Source organism: Talpa europaea, assembly GCF_964194135.1.
Source record: "Talpa europaea genome assembly, chromosome: 3".
NCBI classification, from domain to species: Eukaryota; Metazoa; Chordata; class Mammalia; order Eulipotyphla; family Talpidae; genus Talpa; species Talpa europaea.
In genome coordinates, this window is record NC_140069.1 from 148,843,963 (window position 1) to 148,871,899 (window position 27,937).

At 63.1% G+C, this 27,937-nt stretch overlaps 2 protein-coding genes across 5 annotated transcripts in view; one reads left to right on the forward strand and one right to left on the reverse strand.

Moving 5' to 3' along the window:
- The window catches only part of AGAP3 (ArfGAP with GTPase domain, ankyrin repeat and PH domain 3), a gene marked incomplete at both ends in the record, with an annotated part of 46,861 nt that extends 38,533 nt beyond the window's left edge, over window positions 1-8,328 (forward strand). Inside the window, 8 exons of one of the 4 annotated variants that reach the window (XM_084230272.1) lie at window positions 386-548; window positions 3,231-3,365; window positions 4,711-4,848; window positions 6,302-6,456; window positions 6,539-6,629; window positions 6,770-6,992; window positions 7,633-7,888; window positions 7,999-8,328. In XM_084230272.1, coding sequence (XP_084086398.1) covers window positions 386-548; window positions 3,231-3,365; window positions 4,711-4,848; window positions 6,302-6,456; window positions 6,539-6,629; window positions 6,770-6,992; window positions 7,633-7,888; window positions 7,999-8,205 — 1,368 coding nt within the window. The remainder of the gene's footprint in view (window positions 1-385; window positions 549-3,230; window positions 3,366-4,710; window positions 4,849-6,301; window positions 6,457-6,538; window positions 6,630-6,769; window positions 6,993-7,632; window positions 7,889-7,998) is intronic. The other 3 variants (XM_084230273.1, XM_084230274.1, XM_084230275.1) reach the window with 3 other exon arrangements.
- Window positions 8,329-11,439: 3,111 nt separating this feature from the next.
- Window positions 11,440-27,060, reverse strand: GBX1 (gastrulation brain homeobox 1; the record flags this gene model as incomplete). The annotated part of the gene is made up of 2 exons (XM_084230491.1): window positions 26,520-27,060; window positions 11,440-11,993 (listed from the first exon to the last, which is right to left on the reverse strand). Exons 1-2 carry the CDS (start codon window positions 27,043-27,045, stop codon window positions 11,440-11,442), a joined length of 1,080 nt encoding a protein of 359 aa, XP_084086617.1. The 5' UTR covers window positions 27,046-27,060.
- Between the last annotated feature and the right edge of the window lie 877 nt (window positions 27,061-27,937).

The following is a 27,937-nucleotide window of genomic DNA, read 5'->3' on the forward strand; positions in this document are numbered from 1 at the left end:
ACGGCCAGCAGTCCAGGCTTCCCTTCAGCTCTGCCTGAGACTGACGTCAGGGCCATCTGAGCACAGGTCGAGGCCCCGGCTGCCAGGGGAGCTCCTGAAAACGGGGTTCACGGGCATGAGTCCAGCCCCCAGAGCCCGTGGGCCATCACACCTCAGCCAGCTCTCCCCCAGGGCCCTGTGTCCCTGCTCCCTCTGGGCCGAGCCCCCCAGAGCCGCCCCTGCTCGGCAGGTGAGCCCAGGTGTGACCCAGGCTGGGAGCGCCTCTGGGCCTTGCTCTGGCGGCCTCTCCCTCCCGCGCCCCAGCAGCTCCGAGGGGGCCAGGCGCGTGGATCGGGGCACCCTGGGCTGCGGGGGCGCACGGCCTGACGAGTCCTTCCCGCCCTAGGACTACATGCAGAACATCCACGGCAAGGAGATCGACCTGCTGCGCACCACCGTGAAGGTGCCCGGCAAGCGCCTGCCCCGCGCCTCGCCTGCCACAGCGCCGGGCACCAGTCCCCGGGCCAACGGGCTGGCCTTGGAGCGGAGCAGCACCCAGCTGGGCCCAGGTGAGGAGCTGGGGGGAGGGGAGCCCGCCGGGCCTGGGCGCCTGGCTCTGGCCTCGCACCTCGGGGTCTGCCCGGCCCAACCCGGGGGCCAGATGATTCCACGAGGGCACCTGCGGGTGTCGGGGCCCTCGTCCCTGGACCTCTCTGCCCGGTGAGGCCGAGCAAGGTGAGGGGGCGCGGCCAGGGTCAGCCGGCACAGGCCCGGCGTCCGCGGCACGGGTGGGGTTCGTGGGGTTCTGCTCAGAGGGCCGAGGGCACGGTGCGGCGCGGCGGCTCGCCCGGGTGCGCGGAGCAGCTGGGTCTGGGCAGCTGGGTCTGGTGGGGGCTGGAGGGAAGAGGCCCAGCACCTTGGAGGCTCCTCCCGCTGCTCGGCCCGCCGCCCCTCCTTCCCCCAGCGCCCCGAGTCCCAGCCGCCTGGAGGTGGCTCCTCTGGCCCCACTGCCCGGGTCAGCTCTGAGCCGCTCAGGTGCTGCCTTCCCAGGAATAGGGGTGTTTCGGGTGCTTCTGCCCACCAGCGTGTGGGAGTCCCCGAAGTGGATGGGTCAGACCGGAGCGAGCTTGCGCGGTGTAAAGACTGCCGGGGCAGGCGGGAGCCCGGTGGTGTGTTCAGCCTCCACTCCCCGGGGGAGGCCTGGGAGGCCCAAGGCTCTGCCGCAGGCCTCTGTGGAGGTGGGTGCCCCCATTTTACAGATGGGGCCCCATAGGCTCAGAGGGGCAGTGCGCCTGTAAAACCGCGGGGGGCTGGGGTGTGAATCCAGGTGCGTCTGGCTGGGTCCCGCGTCAGAAACCAGCCCTCGCTCGGGCAGGGGCTCTGGTGGAGGCAGGGGAGGAAGGGAGCTGAGAATGAGAAAGACCGCCGGCTGGAGCTGGGGCGCCCCCTGGGGGTGCCCCAGGGGTCCTCGGAGCTGTCCTGAGAGCTGGAGCCGGCTCTGCCCCGGGGAAGTCTCCAGCCGCGGAGCCCTCCCCACCTGCCGGCCGGCTGCTCGCGGGGACCAGAGGAGGAGAGCTTTAGAGCCCTGAGTGGGGGGCCCTGCCTGGCCCCTGCCAGCCGGGAAAGCTGGGCTGTTTCCCCCAGAAAGGCAGTCCGCACAGGCCGCGCTCCGGGGCCCGATGCTGCTGCACCTGGGGAGAAGGGGTGCAGCAGTCACCCACACACTCACCAGCACCCGCCAGCACTCCCAGCGTTGCTGCCAGGAGCCCATGGACGGGCGTCTCCGAGCCCGTGTCCCTCCGCCTCACGCTGACTCCGACCTGGCGCGCGGCTCCCGCTCACCGGGCGATGTTAACATCTCATTATCTTTGTTACTGTAATTACATTATCCGCTGCTTTATGCAGAATTACCCTCCGAGGACTAATTGATGGCTCCATGTTTAATTCATTAATCATTAGCATCAAATTCGACAATTACAGTGCACACTGATTGTGGGATTGCAGGCGTAATGAGGGGAGAATTAACAAAGAAAAGGGAAAGCACTTTCCCCTCCCTGGGGTTTTGGGCTGGGGGCTTGGGGAGGAAGTGGGGCCTGTGAGGTCTTTGGGTGGGGTGAGGGGTGGGGGTGAGATTTGGAGCCCGGGAGGTGAGGGGCTCCCCGGGGGGCCCTGCAGGAGGGAGGGAGAGCCTCCCAGCCCGGGCGCGGGGCCTGTGAGGGGAGTGGGGGGGGCCTGCGGAGGCCCCAGCGCGGTGTGAGGGGACGGAGATCCCTGGCCTGCCCCCCCCCCCCCGTGCCCACGTCCACTAAGGAGCGCTTGCTGTGTGTCTGGAGCTGCTGGGCGCTGCTGCAGCCGGACAAGAGAAACAGGAAACTTGCCTCCACCTTCCAGTGCCGCGCCGGCCCCAGGGCGTCCGGGGTCTGGCCGTTCCTTCACCTTGCAGTGGTTTCAGCTGGGCCGCGAGGCTTCCAGAGCTGGGCCTGTGTGACTGGGGCTGGTCCTGCCTGGCTTCGTCCCCCCAGGCCCTGTCTCCGCCCCTCACTAACCAACCTCCCGGACCCGGACCCGCGGGCCGCCCCGCCTCCCGGCCCAGTGCCCCTGGCTCTGTCTCCCCCACACTAGGTGCCGCCCCAGCAGGGGCCCCGAGGCCCCCGGCTGTCCACACTGGCCCTCCACAAGGATCTCGGGCCCGGGAGGCAGCCCGCCGCCCGCCGCCTCCACTGCCCGCCTGCCCGGCCTCGGTTCCCCTTGGCTCTGACGTTCTTCCCTGATGGGAAACGAAAGATTAATTTTCTCCAGCCCAACAGGATAATTACTAATACTAATTAGACATAATTACTTGAATTTGATACACTTATTTCTCGTCAGAATGGCAGCAAAGCTGAGGCAAAGCAAATGGCATCTGTGGACTAGAGCGTGGGGTCGGGGCCCGACCCGGGGAAGGGGACGGGGACGGGGAGGGGGAGGGTGGCCGACGAGCAGCGCCTGCCCCGGCGGGCTCCCGGGTCACAGAGAGGGGTCGAGGTGTGGACCTCTGTTCACAGAAGAGGGGGTGCCTCCTAAGGCATGGGGGGCCCTTGGGAGGCCTCTGGTCTTCCCACAAGCCTGGGCCCTGAGCCTGGTAAACGCAAGATCCGCTGGTTGCGGGGCAGCGTCCTGTGGGGCTCTCGGGCTCTGCCGCAGGCCTCTTTTCCAGAAGTACAGTGTGCCCCTCCCGGCCGCCCCTCCCAGCCTGACCCTTCCCCCCTCAGGTGCCCCCCACTCAGCCAGCAGCCCGGCCTGGGCTGGCCCGCGCCCCGAGGGGCTGCACCAGCGCTCCTGCTCCGTCTCCAGCGCCGACCAGTGGAGTGAGGCTGCTGCCCTGCCCCCAGGTACGCAGGACCCCGGCCCAGGGACGCGGTGTGCCGGCCTCTGGCCTGGGATGCTGCGCCTGCGGTGCCGGGTGGGGTGCTCGCTTCCGCGCCCCGCTGGGAATACCCTCTCCAGCCCCGTGGCTTCCTGCCCCTGGGCCCCTTCCCTTGCCCCAGGCCCTCAGCCAGCCGCGGGCCTTGATCCCCAGGCAGCTCCTCGGCTGCCTGGCGCTGTCCCCAGGCGGCGCTGGTGGCCCCGCATCCCCATCAGCCCCCCGCGCAGCCAGCTCATCAGCCTCTCCGCGGGGGGCGGGGAAGCGGCTGAGTAGGGAGGTCGCAGGCTGGGGCCTGAGGCCTGTTCTGAAGGCAGCGATCTGCCGCCTGGAGACTCGGTCCCCGCGCCCAGCTTCCAGGGCGTTGTCTGGGAACGGGGTCTCCCCCGGCCGCCGCCGGCACAGCCCTGTGTCCACGAGGGGGTTCCAGGAGGCCGGGTCCACCCCGGCCCCTCCCTGGCCTTTGTCCACCCTGGCCCCTGGCTCACACTGCCGCGGCCCGCCCCGCTCCTTCTGCCTGCCTCTTGGGGAGCACCTCCTGCCCCCAACTCCCCCACATCCCGCCCTCTGGCCGGAGCTTGGCATGGCTCCGAAGGCCGCAGGCGCAGGGCAGGGCTCTGCCTTCCTGAGGGTGTGAGTGAGTGGAAGCCGGGAGGGGGCAGCCGGGGCACCCCATTCCCGCTGCTCCTCCGCTGGGGAGGCCGCACACCAGCGCTTCCGTCCGGCGGGCACGGGGCACGGGGTGCTCACGGCCGAGTCCCGGCCCCCTGGCCCGGGTCCTGGTCCCCTGGCGGCCTGCGAGGGGCCCCGGGCCCTTCCCGGGCCACCACCCCCAGGGCGGGCAGGCCGGCCGGCCGCGGAGCCGGGAAGGGGGAAGGCGGGGCGGGCGGCGGCGTCTGCCTCTAATGAAGTTTGACATTTAGTGGTGAGCACCGGGCGGGGTGTGGGAGCCGGGAGCTTGATTAGCGCGCTCTAATTGACAGTAATTAGGCAGCTCCCTGATTGTTTCTAATTCTGCTATTAATTGTGAGGAGCGGGGAGTGTGATTGAGGATAAATTTGGTGCGGAGCTGCTGGGGCTTCGGCTCCCCGCGAGTCCCCGGCCGCCTTCCACCCCGCCAGGCTGCAGGAGCCGGCGCCGCCTGTACCCCGCCCTGCCTGGTCTCCTGCACCCCGCTCCCCACCTCCTCGGCCCGCGGCCACAGCTTGGGGCGCACCCCTCCCCAGGGAGAGGTGGGGGCCGGCTCACCCGCCCCGGGGTGGGGGGAAGACCCCCCCCCCGCGGCGCTGCCCGCCCTTCCCACACGTCTCCCACTCTCCCCTCCCCAGCCAGTGGCCCCGCTGAGGTGCTCAGTTCCAGCCCCAAGCTGGAGCCCCCCCCATCTCCCCACTCCAACCGGAAGAAGCACCGGAGGAAAAAGAGCACCGGGACCCCCCGACCAGACGGCCCCGGCGGTGCTGCTGAAGGTTAGGGGGCCCGGAGGGAAAGCGGGCGCAGGAGGCGGGCAGCAGGGCGGGGCTGCGACCCTGAGTGGCGCCCCGTGTTGGGTCCGTCGTGCGCCTTCCCGCCGGCAGCGGCCGCAGCGAGGCCAGGCCCGAGGCGCGGCTCTGGAGCCCTCGGCCCGGCTCGCGGGCACTCAGGGGTCCGGGCCGCCGGCGCTTGCCGGGCTCACGGGCAGGACCCGCTCTCTGTAGCTCTCGCGTCCCCGCCGCGCTCGGCCTGGGCACACAGTAGGTGCTTCGTGTGTGTGTGTGTCGTCGGCTCGGCCTGGCCGCGGTCGCCTTGGGGCTCGGGGTCCGGCTCCCCCATGTTCTCCCGCAGACGCTCCCCCGACCCCCGCGTCGCCGGCGGCTCGTTCAGGTCCCCCTGCTCCGCGACGCGTCCCCCGCGCAGTTCCTGCTCCCACGCGGGCCAGACAGGCGGGGTGGGGGCGGGTCCCCTCCACGGGACAGGCTGCCTTCCCCAGCTGACCCGGCCAGGGACGGCGCTGAGTGCGCGTGACCCGGTCCCCCACCAGGGAACGAGCCCCAAATGCTGGGGGAGACTGAAGGGCCGGGTCGGAAGCCTGCAGCGACGCGTGGGGCGGGGAGGGTGCGGCTTCTCTGTGGAGGAGGCAGTTCGTTCAGCCAGGGTCTCAGGCGGGGCCAGCAGGGGCTGGGGGGTGTCACCGAGGAGAGGGCTGGGCTGTGGGCCTCCTCCCAGGTCCCCCCCCCCCCCCCGCTGCCTCTCCAGTCCCCGTGGCCCCTCACGCTGCTGCTAGGCGCGGCGGGGCAGGGGTCGGGGACGGCCTGTGGCCTTCTGGGGCCGGGAGCAGGGCCTGGGCCCGCTGCACCGTGTTGCTTGGGTCCGTCTAGCCCCGAGCCCGTCCCTGCAGTCGCCCTCGGTCCGCATGCGCTCCCGTCGGTGGAGGAAGCCTCTCCCCACCCACTTGCCCTTCCTGCCTGTCTGTGCCAGGGCGGTGGGGGAGGGGCCGCTCCCAGGAGCCCCACGCCGACGCCGTCAGGAATATTGGGTTTAATGAGCTGCAAAATGAGGCGGCTGCAGCTGACATGTACGGATGGTGCCCACACCCGCCTTTCCCCTCCCGGCATCGCCTCCTAGCACCCCAGTGCATTCTTCTCCAGATACTCAGCTCTGCCTTCTCCAGGGAGTACCCCTCTCGGATCTCCAGGCCCATCCTTGCCATTGCCAGGGATGCCAAAACGATGCCTCACGCCCCCACCTTGGCACGCAGACTCCACAGGTGGCTGGGCGTGGAGGTTTGGGACTCCACTGATGTGCAAGTGACAGCGAGCAGAGCCTTCGAGGCTGGGCCGGGGGGAGGAGCCATGCCAGGCAGCAGGGGAGTGACTGGAGCTGTGGCAGCGGTTGCCCCTGGCCGTGGTGCCTGCCCTGATGGCAGCAATGCCCCCTCCGCAGAAGCAGAGGAGTCCTTTGAGTTCGTGGTGGTGTCCCTCACCGGGCAGACGTGGCACTTCGAGGCCTCGACGGCAGAGGAGAGGGAACTGTGGGTGCAGAGTGTGCAGGCCCAGATCCTCGCCAGCCTGCAGGGCTGCCGCAGTGCCAAGGACAAGGTCAGCATGGAGGCCTGACCGGGGTGGGACCTTAAGGTGACCTCGTGACTGACCAGCCACCCCTTGTCTCCCTGCTCGGCAGACCCGACTGGGCAACCAGAACGCAGCTCTGGCTGTGCAGGCCGTCCGCACCGTCCGCGGGAACAGCTTCTGCATCGACTGCGACGCCCCCAGTGAGTGCAGGGCCTGCGCCGGCCGGGCCGCGGCGGGAAGGGGAGAGCGTGGAGCCGGCAGAGGAGGGCAGGGAGGAGGGCTGCCTGCTGCTCTCACGCTGCTTGCCCTGGACTTCATCGGGCCTCCTCTCCTCCCCCAGACCCAGACTGGGCCAGCCTGAACCTGGGCGCCCTGATGTGCATTGAGTGCTCGGGGACCCACCGACACCTGGGGGCCCACCTGTCCCGCGTCCGCTCCCTGGACCTCGACGACTGGCCACCTGAGCTGCTGGCCGTCATGACTGCCATGGGCAACGCCCTGGCCAACAGCGTCTGGGAGGGGGCCCTGGACGGCTACGCAAAGCCGGGGCCTGACGCCTGCAGGTGCGTGGCTGGGCCCGAGGCTGGCCGGGAGAGGGGCGGGCAAAGATGGGGTGGGCTCGGCGGCTGCGACAGGGTTAAAACTGGCCGTTGCTCTGCTTGGCAGTTGGCCCCTTGGGGTGCCCCTCCCCCGCCTGGCCTGTCGCTCAGGCTCCTCACAACAACAGCCCTTTCTGAGCCGTTATCAGCAGGTCAGGGGGCCAGCAGGAGGCGCATGCGCAGGGCCCTATCGCTCTGCAGTGGAAGGTGCTAGCCCGAGCCCCGAGATGGGGAGAATGGGAGGTAGATAGGCCAGCGCCAGGGCCCCGGGCAGGCCCCCACCCCCTTTGTTCCAGCGCTGCCAGTCGGAGGGAGTTCAGACGGCCAGATAAGCTGCCAGGGAGCCTGCCTGGAACTGCTGCCCCAGGGGCCGCCGGCAGTGTCGTCCCCCCCCCCCCCCCCCCCCCCGCAGCTTCCTCCACACCCTCTGCGCTGCCCCCGCCCGTGCGCCCCCTGCCTCGGACGCGTGCCTCGCGCCGCCCCGTCGGGCACTCGCTCACCCTTACCCCTCTTCTGGGTGCTGGGGTCACTTCCCGACACCCTCCCCGGCCCCTGGCCGCTGGCGGGGCTCTCCGCGCTCACGCGGGCTGACCTGTGGTTGCAGAGAGGAGAAGGAGCGCTGGATCCGGGCCAAGTACGAACAGAAGCTCTTCCTGGCCCCGCTGCCCAGCTCGGACGTGCCGCTGGGGCAGCAGCTGCTGCGGGCGGTGGTGGAGGACGACCTGCGGCTGCTGGTGACGCTCCTGGCCCACGGCTCCAAGGAGGAGGTGAACGAGACCTACGGGGACGGGGACGGGCGCACGGCCCTGCACCTCTCCAGCGCCATGGCCAACGTCGTCTTCACGCAGCTGCTCATCTGGGTGAGTCATGGGCTCCGGCCGCCTCCCCGCCGCGTGTCCGCCTCACCCCAGCCCTTTGCGCCCTCTCCTGCCTCGCCACGCCGACCGCGAGCACGTGCTTTCGCCCGCAGTATGGGGTGGACGTGAGGAGCCGGGACGCCCGGGGCCTGACCCCTCTGGCCTACGCCCGCCGGGCCGGCAGCCAGGAGTGTGCAGACATCTTGATCCAGCACGGCTGCCCCGGAGAGGGCTGCGGCTTGGCCCCGACCCCGAGCAGAGAGCCCGCCAACGGCACCAACACCTCCGCAGAGCTGCACCGAAGTCCCAGCCTCCTGTGAAGGCCCGGAAGAGGGAGCAGACGGACTCCGGGGCCTGGGGCCCGCCTCCTTACAGGCACTGGGGGAAGCAGACGCGCGACGGAGAGATGGGGACATGCAGAGAGGAAGGAGGAGAGCGACCAAGGGGAGAGTCAGAGGCGAGAGTGAGGCGGAAGAAGGCTCAGAGCCGCGCGGGCCCGGAGCTCAGCCGAGAGGGCGGCAGGCAGTGTCCGCCCTCCGCCCCGAGGCGCCGTTGAGAAGGGACAGGACCCTTTGGAGGTGCCTGTGAGGAGAGGGGAGCAGGACCTCTCCCTCCTCCAGCTTCCTGCCTTCTACCGCCAGCCCCCTGCAAGCCCGCATCCTAACATGGAGACTGCGCAGGGCAGAGATTGGGGGTGCTGGATGAAGACGGGGTGATCTGTGAGTCCCGTGTAAATGTGTACATTGGAGTATTTATGTTTGTGTACAGACTTGCCGTGTGCGTGAGCCAATAAAGCAGGCTGTGGATGTGGCCTCGCTTGCCCCTTCTCTGTCTTCCCGACACCCTCGTCTCCTCCGCCGCGCGAGGGTCTCCCCCCTCGGCCAGCTCGGGTCCTGGCTGGCTTCCCGGCGCCCCGGCCAGAGGAGGGTGTCAGGACTTCGCACTGGAAGCCTCCCGCTTGCTTCCCCGCTCACCTCGCCCTCTTCAGAGCTTGCCCAGCTGGGGTCTTCATCACGGTCATGCCACGCCTGGTACTGGCCAATGCTCACCCCAAGAGAAGCCGCAGGCGCCGCCGCCCTGCCCGAGCCTGGAACTGGCCACAGCGGGAGACGCCGGCGTCGGGCTGAACGGGCGGAGCTGACCGGCAGCCCTCGCGGGAACTTCTGTGCTACAGCCCGACGCGCTCTGAGCCTGGAGGGGGCGGCTGCTGCCCACCGCCACCGCCATCCTGCTACACGAGGCAGCATCCAGAGCCCCTGCTCTGCCCTCCGGCTGTGTCCCAGACAGACCCGGAGGGCCCGGGGAAGGCCCTGGTACTGACTCGCGGGAGGAGGACGGGCTCGGGGGGTCCAGCTCTGGCGGGAGCCGCTTTCCTCGCCCTGGGATGCGCCGTGCCCTGCGGCTCTGAGCAGGCGCTGGGTGTGGCGGGCGGGCGCTCTGCCTGGGCACCTGCCTGCGTGCAGGTAAATAACCAGCAACACTTCTGAGAGAGGAAACCAGATTTTTTTTGGCCCACAGTCCCCTTTGCAAGGCTGTGAGAGCCTTGAAATAAGGACGGGGTGGAGACAGGCCATGCTACGTGCGGGCCTGGGCCCGGGGCTCAGAAACCCCAGCAGTCACCGCCTCCAGCTGCCCTCGCGCAGGGGCCGCATGGGACAATCCAGGACAAAAAGGCACATGGAGGCCTTGGTTTGGACCATTCGCCCTCATCTCTCTGCCCAGGCGCCAGGTCCGCACCACAGAGGCCTGCTCGAGCCTCGACCTGCAGATGGGGGCGCCTGATAGCCGAAGGTCAGCGGCTGTGACCTTCCACCCCCGCCTGGCCCCTCGGGCTCGAGCCCGCAGGTCCCTGTGCGGGCAAGTCCGGGACGCAGCAGCCTTGTTCCGGGTGGGGCTGGGAAGGGGGTCGGCCCGGACTTTATTTTTTTAGCCTAATTCTCAAGCCTTGCCGCACCAGGCAAAGAACAGAGAGGCCCCACCCCGGCTCGGGGTGTCCCCGCCGTGGCTGCCACCGCCACAAAGGATGGGCCCTGGCCCGGCGCTGCTCCCCGCGTGGCTGCCGACACCAGTGGGAGCAGCCAGGGGGCCCGCGGGACGGCTGTCTTTCTGTCCTAAGGGGTGGTGGATTTGGGGCCTGTTTGCTCAGGTGTCCTGGGGAGGAGCAGGGACTCGCACCCGCCCCGCCCTGAGCTTCCTTTGCCTGGCTCGAGGCGCTTCCTCCGCGGCTCTGCTCTCCGCGCCCTTCCCCCAGGCAGCGCAGACCCCGCTTCTCCCCGGCTCTCCAGGGCGCCAGCACAGCAGGCCCGGCCAAGGCCAAGGCGTCTGCGCCCCGCGCCGCCGTCCCCAGCGCAAGGCCCGGCAGCGAGGGGAGAGACAGCCAGCAGCTCCGCTCTCGTGCCCCTTGCCGCGCGCGCTGCCAGCCGGTGCCCTGACGCCGCCCGCCCCCGCTTCCTTTGCCACTCACGCCGCTCGGGCTGCCCATGGGGCCCCAGCCCCGCCTCGGGCTGCCACCGCGTGGCTTCCCCCCAGTACGTGTCCTTCTGGAACCATCACAGATTCCCTCCTGTCGCGTCCACTCTGCTACTCTCGTTCTCTCGCAGGAGGGGCTTGGGGCCCCCGAGCTTCGTGAGTGGAGGGGAGACCGCAGCGCGAGAAGAAGGGAGAGAAAGGAACGGGCCTTCCCCCGGGCCCTCGAGCCTGGGCTGTCGGAGGACGGCAGGACACACGAAGCCGCCGTGTCTCGCTGGGAGCTCAGCGGACAGGGCGCCCCCGGCCCGCCCTGCTCGCCGGCGGGACTGGCCACCTCAATCCAGTCAGACGGGGCCTGGCTACACCCCGGGAGCCAGCGTGTTTCATTTCCTAACGCCAAAGGGACCTTCCGCCACCCTAGAGCCGCCAACTCCCCCCAGAGCAGCGGGGTGAAGAGGGGGACACGGGCGGGGGAGGAGGCCCAGAGGTGCGCAGCGGGAGGGGACAGCGGAGGTAGCTTGGGGGGCGGCGCGCACCGAGGAGCTTCTCAGGAGGCCGGCGACAGCTCCGGCTCATCCGGCTCACGCCCGGCGTGTGGGGAGAGGGAAGGGAACTCTGGCCAAGGGTCGGGATGCGGAAATCTCCCAATTCCTCCCAGCGCAACAGACGACAGAGGCGGACACTTCCATAGATACAAACTTTACACAAAATAAATACGGAGCCGCGGCCAGCTCGGCCAGGCCTCAGCCCGGATTCCTCCCGACCCCGTCAGAAGCGCTGCCAGGGCGGCGTGCTGGAGCCCCCCCCCCTCCCAGGAGCCCCTCTCCGCCCCAGCCCCGCAGTTCCTGGGCGGAGAACCCGAGTCTCTGACCCTGAAGGCCCCAGTCCCGAGAGTCTGTGGAGCAGGTTCGGGGCCAAGCGCCCACCTCTCGGCCCCCGGGAGAGCCACCGAGAGCGAAGTTATTTGCCGGTGGCGGCCCCACCCGGGGCAAAACCGTAGCAGCAGCCCTCCTGGGGCTCGGAGCCCAGGCCAGGCCGGGCGGGCCCAGGCCAGTCCTTTGCCTTCCCACGTCCTCGGGAGCCGCTCAGGGCCGCGCCCCCTGCTCCATCTGCTGGTGCTGGCTCCGCACGGCGAACCTGTTGACGTGCACAGGGATGGGCACCACGATCTTGGGGTTTCTGACGGGCTCCCCAGAGCGGCTGCTCACGTTGCCAGCTTTGATGCGCTTCCACTTAGCCCTCCGGTTCTGAAACCAGATCTTGACTTGCACCTCGCTGAGCTTGAGGGCGTGGGCGATCTGGGAGCGCTCCGTCAGGCTCAGGTACTTCTTGCAGTGGAACTCCTTCTCCAGCTCCAGCAGCTGCTCGCTGGTAAAGGCCGTGCGGCGCCGGCGGCTTTTCCCCCCGGGCGCCGTGACTCCCGGGGCCACGGGTGCCCCCTCCTCAGCTCCAGTTCCCAGGCTTCCCTTCAGCTTCGGCTTAGGTCCCAGGAGAGCCCCCGGGCCCCCCGCAGAGCCGTCCAGGAAGCCGTCGTCCTCGCTGTCACCGCCCGAGCCCTCTTCCTCCTGCTCGCTGCCCGCTGGGTCTCCGGCCGCCGCCTCCAGCTTCTCCTCATCCGAGCTGTACACCTTCCCCTCCGCTGGGGGCGCCGACACCGAGGGGGAGCGGGCCGGGGAGGCGAGGGAGCCACGGCGGGGCGGATGGAGGGACAGGAGGAGAGAGAGGGACACGGAGGGATGAGGTGGGGCGGGGCGGGGCGGGGTGGGGACGGGGGTCGGGGGTCGGGGGTGACAGAGAGAGAGGAAGAAAGAATTAGCCGGCGCGGATGTCACTAGGAAAAGCGGGGGAGGCAATAAGCGTCTAGCAAAGGCGTAACATTCCCAGGACCGCGACCCCTCATCTCGCCCCACACCCCGAACCCCCTTGCCAGCCCTCCCCAAACCCTGACCAAGCGGCCCCACCTGCCCCTCCTCAAGCCCCGACCACGCTGCCTGGGCCCTGCTGGCTCTTACAGTTGGGGAGCCGGCGGGGCGCAAAGTTGGCTTTTGCAGGACAGACGGGGAGACGGGCCGGCGGCCCTTGTCAGTGTCCTCAGAGTCCGGCCCCACCGTCCCGAGGGCCGAGCCGGCACGGGCTCCACTCTAGGGGGCGGCCCCTCCTCTCCCCTTCCCGGCTCTAGAATCACGGCCTCGTTTCCAAACGGAAACTTGCGGGTCCCGTGACTCCCCGTCGCACCCTCCCAAGCTGGGCCCCGCAACTGTCGTCAAAGGACCTGGGGTCGGAGGTTTCCTCCGTCCCTTCCCAGCGCCGCTCGGGCAGGCCGCCCCCCAGGCCGGGCCCTCGAACGCCCGCCACGCCGGCCCGTGCCCGGTTCGCTCCTCCTCGAGGCTACCCTGGCCCCTCGCTCCCGGCCCCCTCGCTCCCAGGCAGGCTCCCCGAGCGAGCGGCACCCACAGCGGCCTCCAGCTCAAGGTCACAGTCCGGGGGACTCTGAGCTTCATGTCGGCAGGAAGGTTGGGCGGGAACGCGGGGAGCGGAGGAAGCAGCCGAGGACCGGCAGGGAGAACGCAGCATGGAGACGAGTGGGCCCCCTGCCAGCCCCCCCCCCCGCCAGCCCCCCCACCCCCCCTCCCCCCCTCCCTACCCCACCCCCAGCGGCCCCAGCTCGAGCGTTTCATTCACGCGGTGGCTTTAACTTCCCCACCCGCCGCCCTCTGCTTAGAGTGCGGGGTTCTCCGTGTTCTCCCCTCACCCCCACCCCCGTTTTCTGCCCAAAGGACCAATAAGCAGCGAGCGCAACAACAAGCCAAAAGAGAAGGCGGCCACAGGAGGGCGGAGGAGAGAAGACGAGGCGCCACACACAAGCCGTCGGCTCCTGTCCCAGGGCTCGCCGGGGCACCCTCGGCACCGCAGCTCCTGGGCCCGCGCCCCGGCGAGGCAGCCTGCGCACCCCCGGCCCCCGCAGCTCGCGCCCAGAGCCGCCCCCTCCCCTGCCCCTTTTCCACAGAGCCCGTCTGCAGTTTCCTTAGGGGCGGCCCACATCCACTTCACCCCCTCTTCGGCTTCTTCACAAGGGTATTTTTACACCCCACTCTGCTTTTTCTTCCTATGGCACCCCAATCTTCAGGTAACCTCAAAAGCCAGGTTGGACACCCTGCTTTGGCTCCGCCATCTCACGCCCTCCGCCGGCGCGCGGCGCCCTGATCTCTCCAGAACAGCCTGCCGACCCCACTGGCACCCAGCCCCAGGCGCCGTCGTAGAGACCCCATGGGTGCTCCTCGGGGGCGCTTACACCGCCCCCCCCTTAGAGCGCCCGGGCCAGAGGTTGACGGCCTTGGTCTCCTGCGGCTCACCAGGCTCCTCCCCGCGCCTCCGCGGCCTGAGGACAGGAACAGAGCTTGTTCCAAACTCAACTCCTGATCTTTCTCCCAAACAGGCTCTTTCCCACCCGCACGGGCTTTCCTGCCTCGGTGAAGGCGACTCCATCCTCCCTGGAGCTCACCGCACCCCCGCCGTCACCCTTCATTCCTCTCGCTCGCCACCCAGGCCCCATCGGCCGCCAACCCCCGGCAGCGCTGCTGGCCTCGCGTGCGCCCCCGCCGGCCCCTTCTGGTGCCCCCCTCTGCACCCCTCTAGTCCAGGCCCCCCTCTCACCTGCCCCATCACCCTTGTCTCCAGAATGGCTGCCCCGTCTCTGCTCTCCTTGCCCCTGCCCCTCGCCCAGATCCTCCCACCTGCTGGGAGACCGTAGCCTTCACCTAGATCCTCGCACTGACTCATTCCCTGTCTCTCTCAGGACCTGATCGGTGAGACTTTCCCGGATGTGGTTTCAAAATGAAACCTCCCGGGCCCTGTGTTCCCCAACTCCCTCCTCTGCTTTCTTTATTGCTATAGTACATGTCACCAACTTTATTCATTTATTTCTGTGGCTTTCTCTTCCTGTTAGAATATTTTTTCCCATTGTATCTCTACCAGCGACGCAATCACCTGCACCGCACAGCCACCTGACAAGCGTCTGTGGACTGAATGAAAGCAACCGCTCCAGGCGCCCTCACGCACACTCGCGCTGCCCCATCCCTGCTCCTCCCTGCCCCAGTCTCCCCTGGATGCCCACCGCATTCCCCGCCTCACGAACATCGCCCCCCCGCCGCTCAGTGCGCCCGCAGTCTCACGCCAGCTGCAGGAGAACCCACACGCAGGGGGCAGCTGGAGGGTCTTATGCTAAAAGAGATAAAGGACCATCCCGACATCCTCACTCAATCCGCCCACCCCACCTTGTCAACAGTCTGCGGGAAACACTAATAGAGAGAATAACCAGCTTGTGAGAACTCAGCCCAGCATTACAATATTTTAAGCAGCTGTTTGAAGGATGAGAGCATTTAACACGGCTCCAATCCCCCAGGGGGCGTCCAATAAATCTAAATTGATGATGACTGAGATGAGGTGCCCAGGTTTCTGGATGTGGCGGGGCCCTCCGAGATCACGGCATCCATCCTGCGGTCTTCTGGCAGATTCCATAAAATCAGGCCTGCACCACGGCTGCCCGCAGCGCTGCTCCAGAGCCGATCAAGGAGCGCAGGTCCACGACTCTCCCAGCTGCTGGATCGGCTGGGGCGCCGAGCGGCGGGAGCCGAGTTTCCCCCGAGCCTCCACAGCCATGACACGGAGGCCTCTGCTAAGCAGCTCTTACAAGGACCCGGGAGCAGGGTGCACAAAGAAAGCAGCCAAGAGGGGGAAATGCAGCTACATGCTCAGAGGGCCAGGCCTGGGGTGGAGAGGGAGCAGGAGGGCGCAGGGGAGGAGGCAGGCGGAGCGAGCACTGCGGCAGGAGGGACGCGGGGTGGAACACCGGTGGAAGAGTGAAGTGATGAGTCAGAAAAACTGAGAAGTTTAGAGAAGAGAGAATGGAAATAGAAAAAAAACAAATAACGGGGAGAAACCAAAAGCTTTTTTTTAAAAAAAGCCACCCCTATCTCCATCCCGCCCCCCAAAATCACGGAATGTGTTGGGAGAAAAGCAAGACTTTCCCCCCCGCCACTGGCTCTTTGCTCCCCCCACGGCGGGGCCTCTGAGGAGGCGGGTCGTCGGCGCCTGCGACCGACCTTGCAGGGCAGACTCAGAGGGCCTGGGAGGCGAGCGGCAGCCCGTCCTTCACCACACAGCGCCCCGAGACGGCCGACCATTTTCTCTGAATTAGCTTCCCAGTGCATCTTCTTTCATCAGATTCATAATGACTGTTACTGGTAAATACAGTCAGACAGAAACTGGACGTGGAGGAACGTGTTACTAAAGCGGACAGCAGCAAATCTTTGTAAAGCTTGCCGGGAGCGGCTGAGGGAGAGCGCCAGTGCCCGCAAGGCCGCCCTCCAGCCGCGGGCGCGGTGACCGCTTGCCCTGCAGAGGAAAACCATGAGCAACAAGAGCTCGCTGGGAGTGTCGCGTGCTGAATAATGGTGCTGGGGAGAGTAATTTCAGCCAAGGCAAAGTTTTCAAATTGGAAATGCTCTGACGGCTGGGCAGGTAGGTCCAGCACGCAGAAAGGTTTTGCTCTTGGAGGCCGAGAATGACACAGAGGGGAACATATTGGGGTTTCCGTTTGTTCCCTACGGGTAAATCTGGAGTCAGTGAGAACAACTGGTGTCTGCTCGGGGGGGGGGGGGCGGGCGGCCGTCAGGGAGCCCCCAGAGTCCTGTGACTGCTGCTGGTGTGTGCCAGGACCCCAGGAGCCAGACATCACAAGGTTTCGACCACGACTACCTGTCGGGCGGCGCCAAGGGCAGGGAGCAGCTCCCCAGAGCCGCGCCCGGGCTCCAAGGCAGCGCGTGCATGGGGTCAGGTCAAGCTTGGGGAGAAATCCAGGACCCAAGAGCCCACAACAGGCATCCCCCAGGAGAAAGGAAAAGCAGCACGAGATGTGTGCCATCTGGGGGGCGTCCTGAGGCTGGGATCCCCGAAGGCCTGGGGCCCGCTCTGTTCTAGCTCCCAGAGAATCAGTGGTCTTTACTACTCACCCCCTTATGCTCCGTTCCCCTTTCTCCCCCTTCCATTTCAAATCCTCTCCCCCCATGCTCCTCACCCCCCAGGCTGCTCTCATGGAAGGTTCTCTCCTCGCCTGCCTTGCCTGGCCCAGGGTGGTGAATCTCCTCTGTGTCTTCCAGGGTGAACTGCTCGGCTTCTGGACGCAGCACCCGTGTGGGAGGGGCTCCAAGATGGGAAGAAACCGGGTCATCCTTCAAAAGAGCTACGTCTGCCACCGCCATCACTTCGAAGTCTCCAGCTCCTCCCCGCGCCCAGAACAGAACTATTTCTCGGTCTCCCGCTGCTGACCCCGATGTCCCGCCGGGGCGCTCTCTGTGGCACTACCACGCCCTGCCACAACGCTACGCACAATAAGGAAACTTCCTTTTCACTTTCCCGCTGCGCTATGCTGTGACTCTTCAGCATTCTTTACTCCAAACGGACCCGAGAGTTTTCCCCGCATCACTGGCACCCAGAACCCCTCCCCGCCCACGACAAGTTCAGGGCCACTTCCCTCCACGGAAGGCTCAGGGCGCCCTGCAGGGCTCACGGCCACGGTCCTGCCAACAGCACGCTCTCTGACCCGTGACTTGCCCAGGACTCCCACGGTCACTATTTCCCTTCAAGGAAGTCACCGGAGCAGTGGTCACCCATCAGCAGTCGTAACGGGTTAGTGACCTCATGTTCAGGTGAAAACACCCTGCGCTTCAGAGACGGCACGATCTCCTCAGTCACAGAGCTAGGGAGAGAGCCGCGTCTAGAACCAGGGTCTCCTAAATCTCAAACCAGTATCTCCTCCCCCCACACGTGAAGTGAAAGTCCTTCCCTGGATACCGCATCAGACACGTGATCTTCCTATCAATCCGGGTTTGTTTGTTTTTTTTTTTATATATATAGAGGCATGTTTTATTTATTTATTTGTTTGTTTGTTTTGTTTATACAAGCACTGGGTACAGTCAGAAGCGCGGGAGGGTGAGAGAATTCACCAGAGCCAGAGCGGGGAGCAGAGCAGGCAGAAGGACCGAAGGACACTGCTGAGGGGAGCAGCGGGCGGCAGGAGAGGTCTGCGCGCCGTGTGGGATCCTCTTTGGGTGGCCGGGGAGCAGCTGGGGATCGAACCAGCGCCGCAGAGGCTGCGGGCAGCATTGCAACCCAGCGCTCAACCGCTGCGCCACCTGGGAGGCCCTCAATCCGGTTTTAATTTAGGCCTCATTCCTTTCACTTAGCACTAGAGATCAAGCCTAATTTATTATGAATGTCGCCCCTTAGCATTCCTGGAGGAGATGCTCACCAAATGTTACCCTTGTCTTTTCACAGGCCCTTTCTCCCCAAGTCACACTCCCCTCCAGATCTTTCTCCCATTTCTTCCCCTGTCACGGTCGGTTGCCTGAAGCCACGCGGCATTCCTTTCATACACGTATGTGTTTTCTCATTTGAAAAACATTACCCAACCATGGAAACGGGTTTAATGTCAACTATCTCTAGCTCCTAGTTTGTAACTTTCTCCCTCGTCCCTCAAATACAGCTTTCTTTAAAAGGAATCTGTCTTACTGGGGAGAAGAGAATTTCCGACTATCTTTCTCGCCGTCCTCCCTGCAGCGCGCTCTTCAGAACCGTCCTCACGCCCACTCGCCTCTCTGAGGACGGCACGAAGTCTCCTGTGGTTGAGGTAGTGGTCGGGGTGGGTTCGTTCTTGTCCTCCCGGCACCCCTGTCCCTTTCGCCCACTCGCAGCACACCCTTGTCCTCAGCGCGCTCGCCCCCTCTGCTCCCCAGCCCCGGGACTGTCACCCGCGCGCTCCGCCTTGGCGGCCACGCCAGCGCACGCCCTGGATCTGCCCATCCCAAGGTCCCCGCTCCTGGGAACTTGCCTCGAGCTAGTCCACCAGGCCATGTATAAATATGCCAGAACCACCCTCGCAGGCCCCGACCTGGGGGGATGGAAACATAGAGCTGCTCTTGCTTATGTCCTCCCCTGACTCTCCAAGGAGAGAACGAGGTGCACAGACTGAGGCGTCAGGCCAAGGGAAAGGAAGCACCTCCCAGCACTGTTTGCATCCCTGGACCCAGCCCCCGACGGAGGTACGGGAACCAACACATGCCCACTTTGGCTTCCAGTCGGGCTCCTGTCACGGGCAGCCCAGAGAGTTCTGACTGCACACAGCTGCACGCAGAGGCGACAAGAGTCCCACGGCTCCAGGGAAAAGCAGCTTCCGCCTCGGATTCCCGTAATGCTCCCGCGCCCACCCTCTGAAGTCACTCATCATCCCACCACCTAAAGTTCTATCCGTTTAAAATTCATTTGGCCTTTTTTTTTTTTAAGTTGGACTTTAAAAAATCTTCATCTGAGTGTGGATTACTTTAGTACAAGGGCTCTGCTCTTAATATCAAGTTGACTCAGACATGAGGGAGTAAGGATTTTGATGAAGAAAAAAGAAAAGAGGTGTTTTCCCCAGTGGAGAGAAAGGAAACCAGGTCCCACTGGACACGGCCGGGGGCTTTGGGCAGCCTTGGGTCCCACAGAGCAGCCCCCGGCGTGAGCCAGGGAAGCCGAAAGGATGAAGGAGCCAAATTTGAAGTCGACCCCATTAGAGTCACAAGGTTGTCTCCTGCCACGCCCCACGGAGATGGAGCGCGGGGGCCGTGCTCCCTCCGCCATCACTCCCGAAACACTGTCCTCACCAGGAGGGGCAGTGCCACCTGTCCTGCACCAGGCCTAGTACAGAGGTCTTGCCCAACCTTCATTCCCAGGAAAGCGGCCCCCCTCTTCCAGTGCAAGGACTGGAAGAGGGTCATTTCTTGCATACCTCTGAGTTCAGGAGGCCACACAAGCGTCTTCTCTCCTAGCCCTGACACCTGCGCGAGAAGCACGGCTGCCCTAATTCTCCCGAGGAAGCCCACTGCAGAGGTTAGCACTTCCCTGCAGACCACGGAGCGGCACCACCACCTGCACCCGAAGCCGGTGCTGTTCCTCCAGTCACACATCCTTGTGAGTGCTGCACGGGCAGCAGTGAACTCTAGTGCCATTCTATTCCCATACCAGCAGCCAGAGAAACCAGCTAGACGGCCACAACTTCCTCTTGCTCCCTGAGGGGCACTGCGTCCTTCCTCACCAGGTAAAGTCAGTCACAGCTGATCCCCGGTCTTCCTGGCCTGTGTCAGACACTCCCACCTTTACTAACTGTTTCTGTCATTGACTGTGATGGGCGACCTGGCCAGAGCCCAGGGCACACCTCCCCCAACTGCACACAACAAAGCCTTTTCTATCCTAAAACCCAGCCCCACGCCAACCCGGGATGTGCATCTCCCAGCTCACCTCCTCCTCGTCAGCTCCCGCAGCTCAGCACTGAGAAGGACAGAACTGCCCCCCGTCTCTTTGCCCAGGATGCCTTTTTTTCCTCACAGGAACTATTCATTAATAAAGGTATCCTTATAGAGTAAAAGCAGAATTACAGAGCTGGAAGTGACCTTAGAGATCACCCAACTCAAACCCCTAATTTTACTGATGAGGAAGCTGAGATACACAAAGGTGTGATTTGCTCAAGACCACCCTGTACCGTACTTGCAGGGCCTACACGGGATTTATGGAACATTCCAGCACAGCCTCCTTCTAACCCTCGCTCCCGGGACATCTTCCTCTTCCTCCCATCACTCCTCATACAGGGCTCCGTCTTCTCCGATCTCTCGAGTACAAAACCATTTTCTCTCTATCTCCAGGCCAAGCAATCTCTCCCCTACCACCCCCAGTTCAAAAGTTTTTTCCCGGTTCTTCATTCCCACGTTCCACACCTTAGTCGGTTCGTCCTGCAGCACCCCCTGCTTCTAATACAGGTCTTGTTTCCTCCCTCCCTCTGGAACTTGAAAAGCACGGGTTTATCAGGCAAAGGAGAAAGAGAAGAGGCACCTGCGTAGACAGGGGCGCGCGGAGCTGCTGCTGCTGCTGCTCCTGGAAGGGCGAGCTTTGTTAAAAGGGAGGCCCGCGCAGACACAGGCGCAGACAAGAAGTTCCTAACACAGATTTTTCATTTCATCACCCAGATTATTCCTTTCCCTTCCATGACGGGCAGTCCGAGCAGAGCCGGCTGCGGCACACAGGCGGGGCAGTGTTGGCTCGTCTACGGCAGCTTAACGCGGCCTGCGGAAGTCTCTCCCGTCACACCAGAATCCAGCACCCCCGCCCCGTCACCCCTGCCCCCCCGCCAGTCGGTGCCTCGTTCACTGCTCTGAGCTCGGAACCCTCCCGACCCGACCCCATGTCCACAAGAACGGCAGGCCACAGGGCGGTCTGCAGCCCGGCACCCCCGCGCAGGGCGCGCTGGCCTTGCCCGCCGGCTGCAGGTGTCTCCTCGCCCGCGCCGGCGGGGCCGCTGCCCATGCCCTCTGGGTAAAGCTGCCCGCCGCACCCTTCCCTTTCCAACATCCCCATTCGGTCTCCCTTTGCCCTCCTGCTCCATCTCTCGTTCCATTTCTCGTTCCTAATTTCCAGCCAGTCTCGCAGCAAGTCCCCGCTCTCCCGTCCTCCCGAGGCAGAGGCCTCGCCTGCGGCTGCTCGCGGTGCCGCCACTCGGGGCAAAGCTCTCTGCTCGCGACACCATGCTCCTCGTCTCCAATGAAGATTGCTCTCCCTCATCATTCCCAGTGCTGTCTCTCCTGCTACTCCCGGGATAGGCCGCTCACTCGGAGCAGCAGACTTCCCGCCCCGCCCCGACGACGCGCGTGGGCCAGCGCAGAGGGCGCGTGGCCTCCCAGCCCTCCCGAGTGGGCCCCTCGCTGCGGGACAGGCCTCTCGGGTCACATCCCAATCCGCCCTCCAGTCCCTTGTGGCTCTCACTCTCAAGCCGGGATTCTTAACCCTGTTGTGCCGTGAGCTCCATAACAAGCCAATGAATTCCTTTTCAGGGAGTGCCTTTGGGTGCATAACCTAAAACACACAGGATGACATTAAAAGTCAACTATATTAAACTATAGTGGCCAAATATTTTTAAATTAATGTGATGTAATGACTCTTGATTGAGTGACGATGCCCCCAAAGACCATAAATTTATATAAAAAAAATGTGCTTTCAACGGATGACAAAAATCCCAGCTATCACTACAACGACTATAATTTCTGGCCCACAATCATAATCAAAGGAAGCACCAAATTTTTGTTAGAAGCCAGTAAAAACACTTTTTCCACTCATAGCACAAGAGATCCGTGGAGTCTCCGCTAACAATCCTGCTTTAAACAGGAAGGCTAGAAAAATCAGCTTTTAGTCCACGGAATTGAAAGGAACATGAAAAATCATCGGAACCCAAACTTTTATGTTACACATGAGACAACTTAAGTCTAGACAAGTCCCACGACTTTGAATCTCCCACAAGTCCTGCCTATACCAAGCCCATAATAAAACACAGTCAATACTTCCCAAATTGAATTAAGCCACTCAGCCCAAGCCGCACAGGTGAGCGCCAAAGCGAAGACCTGGCCCGTGTGTTAGGACTCCGAAACACACGTCCTTCCGTCACACGGAGTTACCGCAACGTTTGTCTTTCCTGTAAATGTCCATGGAATCGTGCCCCGTGTATGCTCTTCCTCAGCTTTGCCACAGAACACGCCCTGGAGCTCCGTCGCCTCCAAGCAGAATCTCACTCCTGTTACTAATAACAGAAGTCTCTGCTTCCACGTCCCATTATTATTTTCTGTTTTTCTCCCCTGAGGAAATACCATGTCTTGACAGTCACACTGGACGCCTGTGCAGAGAGAAACTGGTGGTCGTCTACACTGTGCTCTAGCTTCCAGCAGCCGGCCTCAAGCCTCACGCTGCGAGGAAGCTTCCCTGGTCCCCAGACGTGATTTCAATTATTATTGCCAATGTTTGTTCAGAAATTAACCAATCTTTTTCTGTTTAGTTTTTAAAAATAATGTTCACTCGCGGCTACTCCCAGGTTTGCCCAGTCTATTTTCTTATTCTGCACATCATCTCAACCACAAATGTTTCGGTCACCATGCCCCACGACTGGCCTTATCTTTCACATCACTCACTCACTGCAATTCCATCATGCATTTGACAATTACATGTGGAATAGTTCCCATCCCTCACTCTGAAGTGTTTATCTTCAGTCAGTCCAACCCTCTTCTCTCTGAATGAAACAGTTGCTCTAGACATTGCCAAATTTCAAGTTCTCTTCTGCATCTCTCCACAGGGACAGAGCTTTTCATCATCCCTCCCAGCACACGGCACGCTCTTCACCCACCATCTTTGTGACGCCTGTTTGCACCGCATCTCCACGTTCGCTTTAGTTACTCTCAGACCTCACACATGCCTTCACCACGAGACCATCTCTACCCAGCCCAGTCCAGGCAGAGCTCTCTTCCTTCCTGTCACTTAGCACCTCCTGCTCTTCTCTCCATCACGGGCTTCACTATCCACCCAATTCAGAGTTCCTTCCCCCCCCATCTTCACATGGCTCTGTTCTCAGCTGTGTCCTGTTGGATACGGCGCCACTGGCCACGTGCGTGGGCGGACCACCTGTGGCCTGCGTGGTCTGAACTGAGATGTGCTGAATGTAAAACACAGACTCGATTTAGAAGACTAAGCGTGAAAAGAGAATACATTTCATTAAAATTTTTATATTGATTAATTTGGAAATAATATTTTGGACACTTGGGTTAAAGTAAATATATATTAAAATTAATTGCACCTGTTTCTTTACTTTTTAAATGAGGCTATTAAAAAAAGTTCAAATGACACGAACGGCTTGCCAGATAGCACCACTCTGGGCTCTTCTATTGATTCATACTTTCAGATATCCCCCACCAATTCAAATTCTTCCCTCTTATCACTCCTACCGAGACACCGTCTCCAATTATCCCCTCTGCTCCTCACACTCCATATCTAGAAATTTTTCAGCCTACTGCTTTAATACCTTTTCTACCTTGTTATTTCTGTACCTAGTATTTCTTTTTGCCCACTAATACAGCTTCTCCTTTACTGCACTACTATTCTGTAGTCAGATCTTCATTATTTCTAGCAGAGTGGGGGCTACCTTAACCCTCATCAAAACTTTAAAAAATAGCACTTGAAATTCCCAACAAAAAGAACTTCACTCACTATCCAAATTGGCCTTTTTTTTTTTTTAAGATTTATTTATTTATGCATACAAGAGCTGGGGTCCAGGCCAGAGGTGTGGGGGTGGGAGGATTCACCAGAGACAGAGTGGGGAGAACAGGCAGATCTACTGAAATACACTGCTGAAGGGAGCAGCAGGCAAGTCGGGAGAGGTCTGCTGCACCATGTGGGTTGCTCCTTGGCCAGCTGGGGATCAAACTTGTGCTGCAGAGGCTGCAAATTGCCTCATAGTGCTGAGACTTAACCCTTGCGCCACCAGGGAAGCCCTGGCCTGCCTTTCCTATCATTTCATTTTAAAAGGAGAGTAACTGAAAAACGCTAAGCAAATGAGTATTAATAATTTCAGACCAATATCACCCATTCATACTAGGACAGCAGCTCCTGTGGTTTTGAAGATAGCATTCTTCCTTCAAACTCTGCTCATATACAAGTTTCAATCCCATTACTTGCAGCAGAGACTCTCTTTTTTCACACTGAGTGCTCCAACACAACTCCCAAAATGGAGTCTTCATTTCCCCACCATTTTCAGCATGGACTATGTGTTAGCATTACCCAAGCTGATTTTCTGTCTAACATTTCTGGAATTATCTTTTTTTTCTTTCTTTCTTCAACTACTTCGGGGGGTGGGGGGGATCAGAAGAGTTGGGAGAGTTTTGACTGAGTGATAAGGAGTGACGAGCACAGATAAGATCCCCTACTCATCATCCTCTTCGTCCATGCCCCAAAATCTTTATTTCTCTGCCCTGGTAGCCCCACTGCAAACCCTTTAGGTGTATCTCTTCCCCGTCTGAGCAATTACCTTCACTCCAGCACCTCTTTAAATTCTTCCCTGCAAGGCCTCCTTCCCATCATTCTTGGCAAAGAAATTCCTATCTTTACTCCAGGAACAACGCAAGTCTCTCTCTCTCTTTTTTTGCTCCCAATTTGAAGACATTTACTTCATTCTATAAAGTTTCCCATCCTTCCCAGTATGGAAAAATTAAAAATAAGAAATTTACTTCATTCTATAAAGTTTCCCTTCATTCTCAATATGGAAAAAATAAAGATAAAAATCATTTCTAGTATTGAAACTGTTCAGTTTCCTACTAGTATATTTATTTAGCTCTATCTCAGTCCTCTCAAGACAGAATTCTTTCACACACACACACACACACACACACACACACCCCTTCTAGACCAGATATTGCTCCATTTTCATTTAGCCCAAGCTAGAAATGCCTCTTCCAGTGGACAACTCTCTCCTTCCTTGTAGTCTCTTTTTGAGGACTCCAGCAGCAGCTCGTTTCTCAGTTCCTTCCTCTATTCTCTCTTCAATATAAGCTCTGTCTTATAGCCACAATTCAGAAAAGCCCATTACCTACAGGTCAAAGTAAGAGCTGCGGATCTGAAAGGGGAGGCCAAGTTGCTTGTTTTTCCCTATCTTGGCCATGTTACCCCTCAGTCCCTCTCCAGCAGGTCCCCCTCCCGCCCTTCCCCTCAGCGCATCTCTTCCCCGGGTGTGCTAATTCTCCCTCCAGCTCCTTCTGCCTCCAAAGCCATCCCTCTGAGGGATCGCCTTGTATTTTTTTTGCCTTAGGACTACCCTAGTCCAAAAATTCTACCAATGTTTTCTTCTTCCAATCCTCCCCACCAACGCCCCCCATCTTGTGGACACTGCAGTTGCTACTCTAACATTTCCCTTTGCTCCCCCTTAGGAGTTGCTGCTCAGACTTCAGTTACTGGATGCCCTGGTCCAACCAGGTACAAAAAAATAAACTAAAACAAAACCAACGGCTGAACCCCAAAGCCTAAATGTCCAAGGCTAAAAGGGAAAATGAGAGGAGGAAGCCCTAGGCAATCCTAGAGGTCTGGAAGAGTGATGAGCCTTCAGGCAATTTCAAGGAGGCAGCCAGAGACCTATCCACAGGAACTACCCTCTCCTGGCAAAGGACAAAAGGACTCTCCGATCTCCTCCTTGTCATGGTCAAAGGCAGTCCCGTGCCTTGGGGGTCACTTCCTCCCAAGCTGGACAGGAAGAATCATTAAGCACAGGCAGACTCATCCTGATGCTAAAGAAGTTTAAGCTTTAGGAGCCACTTGCATGCGGCTCCTATTTTTTCCTAAATAGGCCCACCACATTGTATAAGCTCAGCACACCTGGAGCTGCCCCTGAGCAGGGAAAAGACGCTCTGACTTCTGGGGTGAAGGATCAAAAGGAAGGCCAGAGGGCTCTAAGTAGACGGATTCTAATCAGGGCCCCGCTGAGTACACCCTGCCTCTGCAGAGAATGCATCCTGCTAAGGAGGATCCAGGCATCCTGCATTATCTCTGAGTCGAATTTCACTAGTTCCAGAATCTTCGCTTGATTCTTGACTCCAGGCCTTTGGGCCACACCCACCCCAGCCCAGCCTTGAGCTTCTCTCTTGGCCTCCCAGGGAACCTTGGTCCCGGGGGTGCTATCCCCCCCTAGCTAATAGGGCTCCAATTCAGTTCTTCAAAGCTTCGCTCTAAACCCGCCAGCTCAGAAGTCTCTTTTCCTCCTAAGTCCAGACAGGTCATCCACACGACACCACTGCGGCCAGCCTCTTTCCCCTGCACCCCGGCGCCCGTGGGAGTCGACGCCGTCTTCTCAGACGCCAGAAAGTGTCCTTTCCTTACTGAACCGACAGTGCCTCGCAGTGCCCTCGCCCTGGGGTCTTGCTGGTGTCCCCGGGAATCTCACACTTGCGGCTTCTCTATTCCCGCAGAGGGAACGGGATGAAGGCATTCTGGGAGCAGCCACGGGGCGCGGAGCCTGGACCGATGTCGGGAGGAAAGGCGCCAATTTGGGCGGGAGGGCTGGGAAGTCCTCGGGGAGGCGTGGACGCTGGAGACCGCGGGGCCGGGGTTCTGGGGCGCGGAGGCGCGGCGCTGCGAGGGGGACCTACAGCGGCCCCGCGGAGGCCGCCGGCGCTGGCCCTGGGGGGCGGGGCGTCTGGGGCGCCGGGCCGGCCGCTGTCCCGGTGTCCCCGCGAGCGCGCCTCGCGCCTCCCGCCTCCCGCCCGGCGCCGGCACTTACCCGGCAGACTCGGGAAAGTCTCCGCGAAGTGCTGCGGCGGCGGCGCCGGCGGCTCCGACACTTTCTCGCGGGCCGGCAGCAGCTCCTCCGGCTCCGGCCCGCCCTCCTGGCGGCGGCCGCCGGGCTCGGGGTGGCCGCGCGAGGCCGTGGCGGCGGCGGCGGCGAGCTCGGGGGGGCCGTAGAAGGCGTCGGGCGGCTCCGCGAAGCTGGGCAGCGCGGTGGTCAGCGCCACCATGGAGGGCACGGCCTGGCCCAGCCCCGCGCAGAAGGTGTTGGTCAGGCGGCCGGCGAAGGAGGCGAGCGGCGCGAGCGGCGGGAGCCCGGCGGGCAGCGGCGCGGGCGCCAGCGCCTGCGGCAGCACGAGCGGCCGGTAGGGCATGAACATGGGGTAGCCGGTGTAGAGCAGGTGGCCGGCGCGCGGCGGCGGCGGCCCGATCAGGGCGTCGATGGAGAACGCCGCGCCCGGGCCCCCGCCCCCGCCGCCCCCGCCGCCCCCGGGGGCGCCGCCGCCGCCCGCCCGCTGCATCGTGCCCGCCGCCGCCCCGGGGCGCTCCCCTCCGGGCGCCGCGTGCGCCCCGCGGCCACCGCGGCGCCCCGCGCGGGCTGGCAGCGCTCGCTCGCTCGCAGGCCGGGGCCGAGGTGGCGGCGGGGCGCGCTCGGCGCAGTGTGGCTCCGCGCCGCGCTCCCTCGCGCTCATAAGGCGGGGGGGCGGGCGCGCGGGCGGGCTGGGGGTGTCGCCCTCCGGACTCATCCATCTTCCTCAAATTACGCTTCACTTCCTCCCTCCGCCCGCGCCCGGCCCCGCTCCCGCTCCCGCGCAGGCCGGCTCCGGGCCCGGCCCGGGACCCCGCCCGCCCCGCGGCCCAACCAACTATCAGTAATGGAGATTGATGAGCCGGACGCGCCGCTTTGTGAAAGTTTGCGGCCCGCGAGGCGGCGGCGGCAGCTGCCCGGCCGGTGCCCCTCGGCCGCCCGCCCCCTCCAGCCCGGCGGGGCCCCGCGGGCGGCGGGCAAGGCGGCCCCCGAGCCGGCCGGGCGGCTGGACCCGCCGCGGGAGCCCCCCGCCCGGCCCCGGGCCGCGCCCTCCGCCGCGGGAGCCCCCCCACCCCCTCCCCCGACGCCCCTCCCCGCCCCGGGCGGGCTCGCGGGCCGCAAGGGCCCGACGGCGAGGCGGGGGCGGCAGGGGGCGCGCTCGGCCCGCGGGGCCCCGGGCGTCAGGGCCCCTGTCCGCCGCCGCCGCCGAGGCTGCTCCCCCGGCCTCTCTCCCGGCCCCGGCCCCCCCTGCTTCCTTCTGCCCCTCCACCTCGGGCTCAGTCCCCCCGCACCCCCGGGGGACCTCCTCGGGCGCCCGCACAGGCTACGGGCGTCCCGCTCCCCACCTTCCGGCCGCCCCCTCCCCGCCTCCGCTCTGCTGCCGC